This window comes from Sinocyclocheilus grahami, unplaced genomic scaffold (genome assembly GCF_001515645.1).
Source record: "Sinocyclocheilus grahami isolate Dianchi unplaced genomic scaffold, SAMN03320097.WGS_v1.1 scaffold1037.1, whole genome shotgun sequence".
Lineage (NCBI taxonomy): Eukaryota > Metazoa > Chordata > Actinopteri > Cypriniformes > Cyprinidae > Sinocyclocheilus > Sinocyclocheilus grahami.
In genome coordinates this window covers 129,446-145,002 of record NW_015506216.1, presented here as the reverse complement: position 1 = coordinate 145,002, position 15,557 = coordinate 129,446, and the positions used below count along the sequence as shown (strand labels likewise).

At 36.8% G+C, this 15,557-nt stretch overlaps 1 protein-coding gene across 1 annotated transcript in view; it reads right to left on the bottom strand.

Annotated features, from left to right (window-relative positions):
- LOC107565971 (kelch-like protein 5) overlaps positions 1-11,561 on the bottom strand; it is a 46,618-nt gene extending 35,057 nt beyond the window's left edge. Inside the window, exon 1 of the mRNA XM_016251314.1 lies at positions 10,863-11,561. Within this exon, the coding sequence (XP_016106800.1) occupies positions 10,863-11,395 (533 nt within the window). The 5' untranslated portion in view covers positions 11,396-11,561. The remainder of the gene's footprint in view (positions 1-10,862) is intronic.
- Between the last annotated feature and the right edge of the window lie 3,996 nt (positions 11,562-15,557).

Genomic DNA, 15,557 nt, shown 5'->3' with positions numbered 1-15,557 from the left:
ATATTTATATATATATATATATATAAATATCTAAATGTATATACATGTAAATATTTTCAAAATATATACTGTATGTGTGTGTATTTATATATACATAATAAATATACACAGTACACCTACATATATTACGTAAACAAAAACTTTTATTTTGGACGTGATTAATTGCAATTCATTGTTTGACAGCACTAATTTAAATGAATAAATTATTATTAATATATTAAAATAGTCTAAAAAACTAATAAAATCAAGATGTAAAGTGAAATAAAATATGTAAGATATTTATCTTTATTTCCTTAACTTAATTTTTTTTATAACATTTATCTTATAATTATTGTGTTTATATACACAAAAAGAAGAAAATACAGTTCTTGAAACTTCAGAAATGACTAAATTAATTATGGTTAATTATTTTAATATATCAATACCAATTACAAGGAAATGACAAGTAACACATTGTATTAAACATGAAACTCCAATAATCTTTGTTTTAGTGACAACTTTGAAAAATCTTTTTTTACAGTGTATATGGGGGTGGCTTCAAATATTGTATAAGATATTGGTGAGCTTTTGAGTTAAAAAGGTTAAAGCCCCGTTCACATAAAGAATGATAACCATAAAGATAACGATATTAGCGTCCACACCTGTGGACGATATTGTCTGTTTATTCTAAGCGCATGCTCATCTGCCGCTTTAAATTCTCAAGGTCATTATATCAGGATTGATTCTGATTGGGTGTCGATGTTTGTATCATTCATCAGCTGGAAAAAATCATTCTGAAAGTGATTCCAACGATATAGCTTCTCTGTGTCTTTATCGTTATAGCTGTGCTGTGAACTCTGCTATTCTTTAATATTGAGAACGATTTTTAGAACTATATATTTATCATTATCTTTAGTTATTGTTCTTGGCGTGAACGGCGCTTAAGAGCCACTGCTTTACAGAAAGTTTTAGGGACCCCCAAGTCTGCAACTTTCTTATAGACCTTGGATACTGACATTACTGGTACGTCAGTTCAAGCACTAACTTTATGCTTAATTGGACTAAAATATCAAAGACTAGAACAACAGAAACAAATTTCATTTCATGAAAAAAAAATCTAAAACATTTTAAACAGAGCCATAAGCTTTCCTTGCAAAATCAGGGCTACACACACTCAAAATTACGCACACACGCGCACGATCAATGGCTGGATAAATATAGAGGGCTTTAGAGAGCTGTAAGTAATTAGCTTTGATGATGAAGCTGGCCATGAAATACACAAAGCAATTTAGCTTGTTCCCAAACGGCTGTCGTCTCTACTGCCTCTCTCTCTCCCTTTATCACTCGCTTCCTGTCATTCTTGTCTCTCTCTTTCCACGTCTCTGCAGATTACCTTGCAATCCCCATTTCCCATGTTCACACTTATTAGTGAACATATCTCTATAGTAGAAATTCTATCCACATTCAAGACCGCTGAGCTTCTGATTCATCCAGGATCCTTGATAATTAATAGTTCTTGCTGTAATTAATCACAATAGCCTGCAAGTGAGCCTGCAGAGAAGGCGATCGGAAACTCTAACTGCTCAATCTTTTCAATGAATCACAATTTAACAGTCAAATACGCTCAAGCACTGCAATGCAAGACGTTTTTAACTATGTCCGTTGTTGAGAACCAGAACTTCAGGTTTGTGAGACTGCTATATCAGCAAAATCATTTTAATTACCCACTGGCTGTTTATATAACAAGTGAAATACAGATCCAAAACAGATCTTTGTTGTAATAAATATAACATAATAAATTTTTTTTTAAACATGCACATAAACAACAGAAAATAGCATTAGCAGGGCCTAAAACTGACATTTTCCACACCTGCCAACTGCCAGTGACTTGAGAAAATTACTAATAACAACAATAATAATACCGGGGAAACTTTACTAATTTGTTGACACATTTATAAAACTCATTCTCATTTGAAAAAAAAAAAATGTAGCATTTTTTACTACAAATAGGCCTATAATTACAATGTAGTGTTTGCGGTCTGATAATTGAGCTAAACCATATTGTATTTTCAGGAATTTTTTGAAATACTTTAAAAAGACAGCTGCCAACTAGCAAGGAACACAGTTTCATGTTTTCGGCAACGCTGATTTTTTTACTCACATTTGGCGAGAGTTTATTTTAGGCCCTGAATATTAGCTATTGTTTGGTATTGTTACTGCATGGCATTAAATAGGCCAAACTATTTTTCTGTTTGGGAGAAAAACTATAATTTGGGTGGCATGTTAGAATTATAATTAACATTCGATTTTTTTTAAAGGCAGTAATCCTCAATCATTCAAAAAGGATGATTATTTTTAGAGCACAAATGTGAAGATGTTAACTGATATCGATATTAAAGGTAAAATATTGCTAAAGGATTCACACAAAGGCAGACCCACTTCTAAGGTCTTGAGTGGTCACACTATTGGCAAATATCGGTAAAGGGAAGCGCAGCGTGTCGCCGTGATGGTCTCTGGGGTTTCAATGTGCTCAGCAGCAGGAGATAACAGCAGTCAAACTACAATCTTTTATAAGCCAAGATCTCTCAGCCTCACAGACCATGATCAAATGGAAAATCTATTTCATTCAAGCGGAAAGTTCAAAAAAGACTCCATTCACACACCAGCTTTCAATTCCACCAATTGGAAAGAAGACAGATGGTGAGATGATGAGAGAGAGTGAGTATATTTGAGCTCTTAGCTCCAAATCTTTTAAAAGCAATTAAAGTCTTGCAGTCAGATGAGTGTAGAAACCTAATCTATCAAGTACCCTAGGGAAAGATTGAGAGAGATGGGAAAAAAATTAATAGAGAAGAGTTTTCATGGAGATTTAAGAGCTATGGCAGAGATATTTAGATCTCTTAAAATAGTTATTATAAAACGAATAGTTCCGGTCCTTGATTCTGATTGGTTGAGCCAAGTTCGAAGCTGTTGTAAATTACTCTACAAACATACACCTTTGTTTACATTTGTGTGTTGCTTGGCAATCACTTTGTTGGAACCACAACCGTTTCTGAGGAACTACATTGTTTGGCGGAAGAATAATATTTTTATTAATATCATTACAATTTATTTGCTCCGTTTTACTTTGTGAAACCTTACTACGTATATAAATAACCATTTTATAAAAGCACTAAGCCCCGCTTCGCGTCGTGCCTAACAATGCCCCTTAGCTGTTATAAATTCACTGTAAACCACGGCTTCTTGGGGCTTATTGCTTTATCGTATGGTTTCAGAAAACCTGGAACATAGCGCTCAAGTTGAATTTTTAGTCCATAATTCGTTTTTTTGTCCATAATCACTTCTGTTGTATGGAAAAGAGTAGCACTGCAGTCAAGACCAGCGCATTCAAGTCTGCAGGTTAAATCTGAGACAAGAATCAGAAGAGGATCGAGTCCAAGTCAAGACAAGTCACTATTAAGACGTAAATGTGTTAAGACAGAAGTGTAAATATGCTTTTCAGTGAAATTAATGATGCCAAGTTATGCTTTAGTGTCACGCGAAATCTTCTCATTGCAAACACAGTGTGCTCTGGTCCAGAGACACAATATTAGCCTATATAATGTTAAAGTTTTTAAAAATTTGTGTGGATGATTCTTGTTAAACAAGCAGATCAAAAAAAGATAAATTTACACAAACAATATGAACAAACTGATACATTAAAACAACATCCTGTTGTTCCAAACTCATTATTTTTAACTCATTTGTAGGATTTAGAAAGTTTTATAGTTATTAGTTTAATTTAAAGCATGAAAACACAAAATAAAACTAGAAAAAGCATTTAGTTTTAGCGTGTCAGTTCAGTTGGTCAGGTAAACAAGAGGATGGCAAAGTGTTAAAGCTGACTGGTTTACATTAATCATCTCAAAAAAACTGATTCAAAAAAATAACATGCTGTTGTTTATATCTTGACTGAGTTTTTAACTCAGTCGTAGTGTGTAAATTTGAATGCTGTAACCCTAATTCTTGCTGTAATTTAGCTGTATTTAACAAGACACGAAATATAACTAGAAAATGCTAAATTCTACAAAAAGAAAAACAGTTGAAAAAGACAAATAACAGCATTTCATTTTAGTGAACTAGTTCATTCATGTTCTCAGCCCAACAAGCTATCCATGATGTTGTAGTTCTCAAGACCGGTCTCAAGTTCAAGTCAAGTCCATAACAAGACCAAGATCAACAGGGTCTTAGACTTGGTTTTGAGACCAATCTCAAGTACCACAACACTGAATGAGAGCCTTATTTAAAATCCCTCAGTTCAAGTTTCACAGAAAACGGAATGCCATGCGGGTTTTGGATGACTAGACTCATTCTTCCCACTGGTCCCTCTTTTGCGACTTTCTGAATTTTTTATTTTTTTGCTACAACATGGGATTAATTAATGCATGCTGACGAACTTTTATCATAGTTTAGTTATATGGTAACGAAAGTGCTCAACATTCAACCCGTTATTATTTGTGATTTGAATTTTGTGAACGGGAATTCCTCTTTTGCTGTGTTATAAGCCGCGTGCCTATAAACCAGGCTCTACACCTGAAGCGCTCGCACTGAAAGCACCTCTCTTTTTTTATTTTTGGGTTAACTGTTCTTTAATACATGGAGTTTGAAAGCAAGAGAAGCAGACAGTAGGAAGAGTGAAATGCAGAGACGAACTGCAGAGATTCCCTCTCTTAAGCGCTTTAGTAAGTTATGGGTAGCAGGTTTTCAGCCTCTGGCTCTTCTCAATGCCAAAATTATTTAGTCTCATATGAAAACAGACTACAGGCAACATAAAACACATACACACACACACACTTCTATCTCAAACACAGCAAACACACAGGCAAATTCACAATCCTCCAAACACGACCTACCAAAGTAAACATCACACATACCCCTGCACGAGCGCAAACACACAGGAGAGAGGCAGCAAGTTATCTCAAAAAGCCAGATAAACACCTGCCAGTTCCTGAACATCCCAAGTGGGCACTCGTCCATTCATATTTGCACTCTTTTTCATACTCCCTCAGTTTCCTTTTCATAGAATAACCTCCTTATTTCCTGTCTTCCTCTTTCTCTGTTCTTTCTGTCAAATGTTGGGGAGTAACAGTAACTAAAAGTAGTGATGCTACTCTAGCCAATTTCTACAGTATCCAATGATTTTTTAGTACCAAGCCAACAGATACAGGACCATTGTAAAACGTTAAAGCTCAACACTGTTTTAAATCACATTGTTTTCACATGGAGCACTGTAAGGCAATAATTAAACATGCTCTTCTAAACTCTACTCCCTCTCATATAGCATTGGATTGGTTCATTAGTGAATCGATTAGCATGGATGATTCATATTAATCATGCAGTTTGAAAAAAAAAAAAGTTAACTGATTTACGTGAATGGATTCAGTAAAACAACATCTGAGCTGTAGAATTGTGGTGCTTTTTATATTTTTATCAGCTGTATTTAGCAAGAAAACATGATAATACTGAATTTAGTGAAGTGAGTGAAAAACAACATTTTGTTTGGAAAGGTAAATCAAGGGATTCACAGAGAGCTAAAACAGAATTGACTGAATAAACCAATTCACTAAAACAACATACTTTTGTTTTCAACTCAGTTGTAGGATTTTGCATATTTTATCATTTCATTAGTTGTATTTAGCAAAAAAACACTACAAAAAACTAGAAAATAAACTCCTCATTTGACTGAAAAACAGACAAACAGGCAGTCATTTCAGTGACTCGGAACAAACCGAGTCAAAAATTCAAGACAAAAGACAAAAATTCACTCAAATTTAACTGCAAAGTTTAATGCTGTCATCCTAATTTTCTTCCTTACAACATAGCTTCAGAAAAATTATAATTTGTTATTTATTAAAACTTTATAAATGTATTTTGCATTTGATTAGTATGAAATATAGCTTCCTTAAAATATAATACCACAAGTTCACTGCAAGTTGAGTAGGGTTTATCTAGGGAAACTACAGTTTCAAAGTAGCTTCTCCAACACTGTTTCTGTCTTTCATTCTTTCCTTTCTGCACACTGCACACAATTTTCTACTTTTCAGAATTCCATCTTTCTCACCCTCCGGCTCTTTTCTTTAATCACTCCAGTATTTCAGTCTCTCTGCCGTTGTTAGTTTCCACGTGCCTTTAAGCATAAGACTCTGTCTCTACATCTCCATCTCTTTCTCATTTTATGAGTATTCTGCTCTATTTTCGAAACCTCATGCTGTCAAAAGATCTGACATTCAGTCCTTCAAAATGAAAAGTTAATACATGCATATTCATGTCTGATCACTTCAGTTGAGGTTAAAGGGAAGAGAGGCGGTTTCCAGGCTATAATGAGCTCCACTGATATCTGCTGTCATTTCGGAATGGATTTGAGCTGGGATTACGACACCATTTGGAGATCCGGATCAGATTTAAGCCTCTGTACACCAATTCAGATAGGAATGAGGGAATATATCAGATGGAGAGGCAAAAAGAGGGATTTTACATTTTAGAAAAATCTGGTGAACATTAATTATGTAAACGCATTTCAAACAGAATCTTACAAGACTCTGAGTCTTATTCTACAAATGGGTATACATAACCACAGATTCATATTGACAGCTTCATGCAGATGAGGAGACATAGAACGCCAAAGAGGGAGAATAAAAAGGGTAAAGAAAGAGGAAAACGAAAGAGAAGGAATGTGTGCAATTTAAGTCAAGCTGTCCAAAATATCAATTCAATTCCCAACCAGCAAACTCATTTATGACATATACATGAAACAAGTTTTAACCTGTCTGATAGAGCTGGTATAAAAATAGCATTTATTAATCCATCGCCTTCTGCTCTTGTTTAGATGCCTTTATCCATAAACCCAAAAGCTCTTTTAGCTCTTGAGACAACACTGTTTTGTGGGTTCAAATTGAGGGAGGGTTAAGGGGCCCAGAACTCCCCATTTGAGTTAAAGAACTCTCTCATAAGAACAAATAAGAAAAAAATCTGTTGAATGATTGCCATGTCATATTATAATTGTTTTCCATTACTACATTTTTCATCAGTGTACTGAAAGTTCTAGACACACCCAAGTGTGAAGTGTTGTTTTTTTGTTTTTTTACCCAGCTCTTGGGTCAAACATAACAATCCATTGTTTGGGTAGTTTTTGTGTAACTCCGATCCTATTTTTAGGTGATGTTAACAATAGTATTTGCGCAATTAGATTCAAGTTAAACTTCCCAAATATACTTAGAGCAAATTTATTTTTTATTATTTGCCAAAAATATAATAAACAGTATACTGTCAGCAAATCTCCTGACGCTGCCCAAGCTGAATATATAAATATGTGGTGTGCACTTTTTTCTTAAAAACAAAATACATGCAACAAAATGTTTCGCTCATACTGGGCCCTTTATTCAATACTTCTATTCAAAACACTGATCAACACACATATAAAAGCACATCAAAATGGTAAACAGAAGTTCGCTGTGTTTTCTTGATGCGCAACCAAAGCTAAATGGTTCTCACGGAAGCTCAAACATGCTTCCGTGATATGTGAGAACAAACCTCCCTGGTTCTTGTATGTCAAATTAATAAAAGCTTAAGTTTAATCTATTTATCTTTTGATCATGCTTGATTCAAGCTTCAACTTCTTGAAGCTTGAAAAATTGGTTGCATTGACTTTTAATGGATGTTCAAAAATGATGAAAGAACATTAAAAATGCCTTGATTTGTGTTCTGAAGAAGAATAAAAGTATTTTGGGGTTGGAACGACATAATAATGTTGTTAATAAATCATGTCAGAATTTTTATTTTTGAGTGAAGTATCCCTTTGAGGTTACAGATATTAGTTTTATTATCTAATATTAGGTAATGAATTTTTAAATGCTTTACTTGATAAATATGCAAAAATTTGTTTTCTACATGAATGTGTTCTCCTGCCCTGGCCTAACTCCCTCTGGACAAAAATAAATAAATAAATCTTTCTCTAAATCCAGACATAAAATGCAGAATTTAACGACACAAAATAAAGGATTCTCTCACACTCTCCATTGTTACATAGAATAAAATGTGTGTATGTATGCGTGCCGACATAAATGGAAGTGTGAGCTGGAGGCAGAGAGGAAAGAGGGAGAGCCCTGGTTTGAATGCTCAACGGATATCAGATGCTTTGTCCCATTATCTCAACATCGTAATTGCAGTTTTCAGTCAGCTAGAACATCGTCTTTCAGTCGTCTCTCTCTCTCCTTCCATCACTCTCTTGCAAGTCATAAACAGCCTCAGGGCCTGGAGGCTTATGGAGTCACACTTGAATCCTCAAATAGTCACTACCTATTTGTGCTTCAAATAACAAACCTTGTGTTTGAAATAACAAAGAGGTGGCAGTCAAAGGCAAATGCATATGTGGTTATTGAATGTTATGAACAATATAAGGAGGGGCCATTTTCACTAAAGTACTTTTGGAGGACAAAAAAAAAAGTGTACTGCATGTATCTGTAATCTAATCTTTTACAAGAAAAAATTATTTCAGTGTTTTTTAATTGCATGTTTAAATCAAAGTGTTACTTGCCATTTCTTTGCAATTGCTTGTGAAATTGACATCCAGTTTCTGAGTGCAATTTTTTTTCTGTATAAGAGTGTGAAGAGAGTTCTCACGGTTTTCAGATTCAGTTTGCATGCATGTGTGTTTGTGCAGTTGTCTCTTCCTGGCATGAACTGTAAGGAGCAGAAGCAATAGGTTCAATCTACCGTCTCCAAGGTGACGAGTCACTAAGTGCCTTTTAGATCTTCACCACACTGACAGACCCACATCCTTCGCGCTCTCAAAAAACCCTAGTAAACATACCCAGATTACCCACCCACAGACTAGTACCAGAGTATGAAGTCTACAGCACAATCAAACAAGAAACACTGCCGCTGGCACATATTTACAGGCCATTACTAAGCGTCGGACACAAAATGAGTCGTCAAGCCCAAGAATGGGTATCAGATCAGGAAGCCAGACACGCTTGCACATACAGTCTCTTTTCAATCACATAAAGCATGTACTGTAAGATTCTGCAATCCCATAAAGCATTGCAACACCTCACAAGTCTGTTTTCTCTTTTCATCTATCAAATTCTCACATAAAAGACTCACAGCTGTTCATCACACTAAAGATCTGTGAAGGAAAATTACGCAGTTTATTAAGTACATATCACTTCCTCACTGAGGCAAAAGTGTTTAGTGGAAGTTACATCATAATCGCTCTACTACGCGTACAGCAAGTGAGCTAATGCATCAAAGGTAAGATAATGGATTTTCATGTCGTAATGATGCAACAAAAGCAGCACGGTTTAAAATCTCTCCGGCACACATTGACAGTTTACCAAAATTTTGTCATTGTTTCTGAACTCTCATGTTGCTTTCTTTCTTCAGTGGAATACAAATGGAGAAATTCTGAACAATGTCTTTTTCAAAAAGAAAATTATGACTGATACAATGTGAAACCTTCAAAATGGCAAAACCATTATCAAATATCATGATGGTCCAACAAGTCATGTACAGTATTACATTCCAAGTCTTCCAGAGCCATACTGTGTGGAACTGACCCTGAAAATCTTGACATCTAGTCTTCCATGGAGCAATCATGATATTTGTATGGATGTCTGATTTGTAAACAAATTAGGTTTCAGGCTGATCTTTTCAAGAATCAGTTGATCTAATCGCTGCATTTCCCAGAATCACTGTAAGCCTACTGGTGCCAATGGTTTCTATGATCTACTTATGCTTTTGGGAAGCGCAGTCTTGAATGATTCACTCATGAATCGAAGTCCGTTCAGTTCACTGACTCTGATGTTGGTCTCAGATGTTGATCTTAGCGAAGGTTAGCAGTAGATTATAACTTACATTTGCATTGTTCCTCACTTTTGTTTGGCTTCAGAAGACTTGGAATATAACATACAAGAGTTAAGACTTTTACACTACTTTTGTATCCTTTTTGAGGTTTGACATCTTTGGTCACCACTTACGGTCATGAAAAAGATAGGAAAATCTTTTTTTTAAATCAGAGGTTCATCAGAGATTAACACCACACCCCAGGTATCACAACAGCCAAACAATAAGATATATGCGATCATCTATGAATTATATGATCAATTATGTCAATTCAACATCATAAACCAGAGGTGTGGTGCCATTTTTCCCATAACTCGCACCATTTCCTTTTTCACTATTTCAAATCATCATTTTAGCCATCACTAGCTGGTCACATTTTCCTGCGATGTGACAAGTACATTGTTTTAAGTACAAATACTTCATGTAATTTCTCAATTAATGAGATCATAAAACCTTCCTGTATAATTCTAAAATAATTTTGTCACACTGCAGAACATACTGTATCAGCTTCCCAAAAAAATTCATACCAACTGCCCAGATATTTTGTGTTAAATTTATATTTTAGTGCACTGTATACGGAACATCATGACAATTTCTCCATCAAATATAAATAGGCTAGACTGTAGGCTACTATACTATTTATTATAAATAAATTCCACATTTTACACATCAATGTACTAACAGAGAATTGTAATGCAATCCACATTAATGAAAGCAATAAATGCAAGCAGACTGGCATCTATTGGGAGTGTTTAAAGTTTAAAATGTTCCTAATAAAAAGCGATATTTGTTTTTGTCATTCAGTTAACTATTTGACTATACCATATGCACTAGCCTATTTATCACACTGAGAGAGTGTGAGGAAACAAAAGGCAGGGCTCGTGGTAACATAGTATAATCTTAATAGAAAACAGCTGGCGATGCATCTGTTGTGAAGTGGTACCAGCTCAGTACAAGCGCCCTGCTGTGCTCGACTGGAACCACACCAGCGATGCTTCCCATACCTGCACGAGCTGGAGTCAGACTCCACGTTATTATTGTTCTCCTCGTCTCCAGGGGCAGGGGCGTCTTTTATACGCGTGGACTGCTCCTTCTGCTGCTGCTGCACGACCGGCTCCAGGCTCTCGCTGGAGCGAGAGTGAACCGGGAAGACCCAAGGCGCCGGCGGGGAGCTCCGGCACTCCTGCTGGCTCATGGACCGAGGACACGCGGAGGCACTAACTACCACCGCTGCTGCTGCCGCTGCTGGGTGCCCGCTATTTGGACCTGAATCTCCAAACTTTCGATTGTTGTTTATGTTGGAGGAAGAGTTGCCGTTACTCGAATTGGCACCGGCGGCGGCGTTGGAGTTACTGCAGCCGCCGAGAGAGGGCTGATCACCGCCGGATGAGGAGCCTCCTGTCCCCCGGCTGCTGCTGCTGAAGAGGTCTCCCGAAGGCTGGTTACCGGGAGAAGGAGGAGATGTGGGGTGGCCGAACCATCGCCAGCGGATGCGCAAGATCTGTTTCACGTCAAAGTCTTTCCTGGGATTCGACATTCCCGAGACTCCGGTAACGGGAGACGCGGGGACGGAACGACGAGCCTCGTGATCCGTGATTGTCTTGGTAACGGAGCACGCGTGCACTGCTGGCGAAGATCACGGAGACGACGTGTAGAGTGAGACCGAGTACGGAGAGTGAGAAGGAAATGCACACCTCTCTCTCCCTTTCTCTTTCCCTCTCACTCGCTCTCTCTTTCTCTCTCTCTCTCTCACACACACACACAGAGAGAGAGAGAGCGCGGTAAACCCTCTAACATTTTTCAATAACCTGCGTACATGAATATAAAGACAATACTCAAGCTAACATGTCACCCAAATGTCAAATCAATGAACCTTATTGACAAGACTAGCCTATTTCATTGACATGATAAGATCAATATACACGATGATGTCTTCAGAAAATTAAATTTGGAGTAGTCTATATCAAACAGATTATGAAGAATCAATAGCCTACTTTAGAAACCTTTACAATTAAAAGGTTTTCCAAATTCTCCTATGAGAGTTAACGGTCAAATGACATGCAGGTAAATATAGCCTAATATTAGCCATATATATATATATATATATTCGGGGAGACCCCGAATAGTCGAAGATTCGATGCTTCGATAGGAGGAGCCTGAATACACTACCGTCGAATATTCGCGGGGTGTTATGATCATACCATTTCGGCTATATGGGGGTGCTCAAATGTCTGATTTCACACAGAACTAGGTTTTCTCTCAATAAGTTAATATACAGTCTATTAAGATAATGCTGTAAATAAGAAACTGAAAAGAAAGAAGCATCAAATAAATATTTTAACGTGCGTGAATAAACCCAACCACCCCTATAGATTTAAATTTCACTTTCCATAATCCGTGACCGATAGAGGAGCATCTTCGGCACCGATTTAAAACTTTAACATGACTCAAATTGACAAAGGCAGAGTGAAAGAAAGGATTTTTTTCGATCAGGTAGAGTACAAGTGATTTCAATAGCCTACATTTCAGCCAGATTATAATTGTCGTGTATATACTATGTATCTCGTATAAGATGCATTTGGTTGAGTTACGCTGCAGTAAAGCGCTTCGTTGTAGTACTGAGCATCTCTTCAGCGTGCAGAGCGAGCAGTACAAACAACAATGCAGAATATTATTAACTATGACTGGGACTGTCATATACACAACTTTATAATGAGAACACTATTATAATAAAACGCTAGTTGCCGTGTTTCTGCATGTTTTTGCGTGAAGAACGCATCCACAAAAGGAGTTCATTCGCAGACACGTTCATGTGCATTCGAGGCATTTTGTGCAGATAGCATATAAGTCGAAATATTAATGTTATGTTGCATAAATAACGAAGCATACTCTATATGAGATAAAAACAGAAATGCAGAACATTAATAACTACTGTCATTATACATAACGTTATAATGAGAGCACTGTTGTAAAAAAAAATTGTGAATTCTTAGGGTTTCGCTAATGTTAACTAGCATATCTTTTAATCAAAACATACAACATTATTTTTGTATCTGCCAGGCGTCCGTTACACATTTTCCCTGTGTGCTAACGTCAGTAATTATGACTTGGTAATGTATTTTTCATCAATAAACTTTTCCCCCCAATAGCAGATCGCCCCTTCATAGGCGAAACCATGTTGGCATCAACTGACCAGCAATGGGCTGCCTCCAAAATCACATACACGCTAAAAAAATGCTGGGTTGTTTCAACCCAACTTTGGGTCAAATATGGACTAACCCAACCGTTGGGTTACATTTTTACATTCAATTTTAACCCAAAAGTCCATATTTGACCCAAAGTTGGGTTGAAACAACCCAGCATTTTTTAGCGTGTAGGCTACTCCGTGAGTGGGTATTTCTTTTTAGTAGGTTAAAAAAAAATTCTCTATAGTGTAGTATGAATCCACTACATTTGTCATGTTGTCATGTGACCTTCCATCATCAGTTGCTTCACAGCTATTTACAAATCCTCTCCAGTGGCCTCATGGGATAGTAAAGTGTCCACTGAATGTGCACTTCAGAATCTCACCAGAAGTAGTGGGCCATTTATGCTTCTGTTTTATTAATACTGCAAAGTTCACTTTCACTTTTTTTCAGCTACTGTGGGAACTACGCATATCCAGATGCAGTCAAGCTGTCATGCTACAGATCAAGAATAAACAGCAGGAGAGCTTGATATAACTACTGGTGTAAACACTGTTTAATTGTAAATCTGTATATAAATGGACACACTGTAGGTATTTCATTAGTCATTAAAAATCTATAATGAGGTCCTCATCTATTTAAAAAAAAGAAAGGTGCCAGAGGAAATTAATATTTAAGCCTACATTAAACACTACCATGACATCATACACCCACACAGTCTTTTTAATGTAAACCTATAAAGTACTATAGCATTGCACATCAGCAAAGATTCCAGCAAAACTGCTCCACCAGCATCACCTCAAGGTAACCTTTTTCACTGCACTTTAAAAATGTGTACCATGACAAATACGCCAACTTGCCATTTTTAGCACACACACCCCTCTCACATTTAGTGCCTGTTGATTTCTTGGCCTTTTCTACTTAGAACTCACTTAATCAATAGAAATACAAACCAGACCGCTCTACACAATCAATAGCACACATTAAAGCTCAATATCTCTTACACACACATTTGTCAATACCACAACAGTACACATCCACAAGAAATACAATGGACAAATAATGCAAAAGATGAGAGAGAGAAATTAATGGCAGGAAAAATGAATGTGATTGAGAGAAACTGAGCTATGAAGTGTGAAAGAGATTTAAAGTCGATAGATTTTTTGTTTCATTTTAGCAGACAACAATGCATAAGTAGATGTCCAACTGCCACATAAAGTCCATAAATGACTACGCTGTCCCACAAAATACTGAGAAGAAAGAGAAAAAGAAATTAAGGAAGGGAGGAGTTCTGGTTCTATAGCTCAAGTATTCCCGTGGCCACAAACCTGTCTTTAATTTATGTTCTGTGCAAGAGTGAATGTGATGCCAACCATCCATGGCAATCTGCAGTCTGTGAGACAGAAAGGGTAAATCGTTCACAGTAGGATCAGTTGGGAGTTTGGTCTCAATTCAGGCCATGCAAACCACAACAGAACGCTTGAATTTCTGCCAGCTTTTGTAACATTATTCACAGATGTTGGCACATAAAATAAACACAGCCAGACCCACGTGCCCCGGGTGCCACTGACAAGCAGCACAACATCAGTAAACTAGTGGAGCGGAGACCAGGATTCTTTCATTTTATCATTATGTCCCAGAAAATCACTGGTTCTGAGCTGAATCATTTTCATCAGGGCAACCAAATGCAAACCACATAATGCAAAGGAGGCATATTTTAGAGCATCATACCCATGATGCTTCCCAAATATAGCTTTTGCCTGAAATAAGTGCTCTGCCTGAAAAATCTGCAGGGTATAGGAATAGTTCCCCTAAATAAAAAAAAATGTTGTTCTAAATTTGTTTGGAATTCTTCTTTAGGACCATAGATGTTTTGGAGAATATTCATATTGCTCTTTTCTATACAATTAAAGCATATACCATAAAAGTTATTTTAGCAACTTTCCAGGTGATCGTTTTTATGTGAGCAACTGAGCAAAATTTATCTACAAATTTATTCACTGATATTCTTCCCTTCTGCCATAACACTTAAAGATTCAGCCATTCTCTAATTATGTTACTGATTGTACTGTAAACAATTCATTCATGTTTGTGTTTTTTATTGTATTCAAGCTGTTTAATGCCACTCAGCGGGTGTTGCATGCATCAGTCAACTGGTTTTCCTTTGCTAAAGTAAGGAAACTTCCTTTGATCCTGTAAACAAACGTTGGTTTTCACGAGACTCAACGGCGCATGCGCAACGCTGACCTCATACGTCATCCGCCCGGAGCTGCTTCCGTGTACAACTGTTGGCGCAAGCTATATTAAAGTGATTATTACGTTTTGAATATGGATATTTTTCTTACAAAAACGCATCGATTCGCTACAGGAGGCCTTTGTTCACCCCCCGGAGCTGTGTGAGACGCTTTTTTAAATGGATGGGCTCTTTTTATTTAACTTCTTTTGGACTGATGCATGCAACACCCGCTGAGTGGCATTAAACAGCTTGAAAGATAAAAGATTAGAAAAGACCAT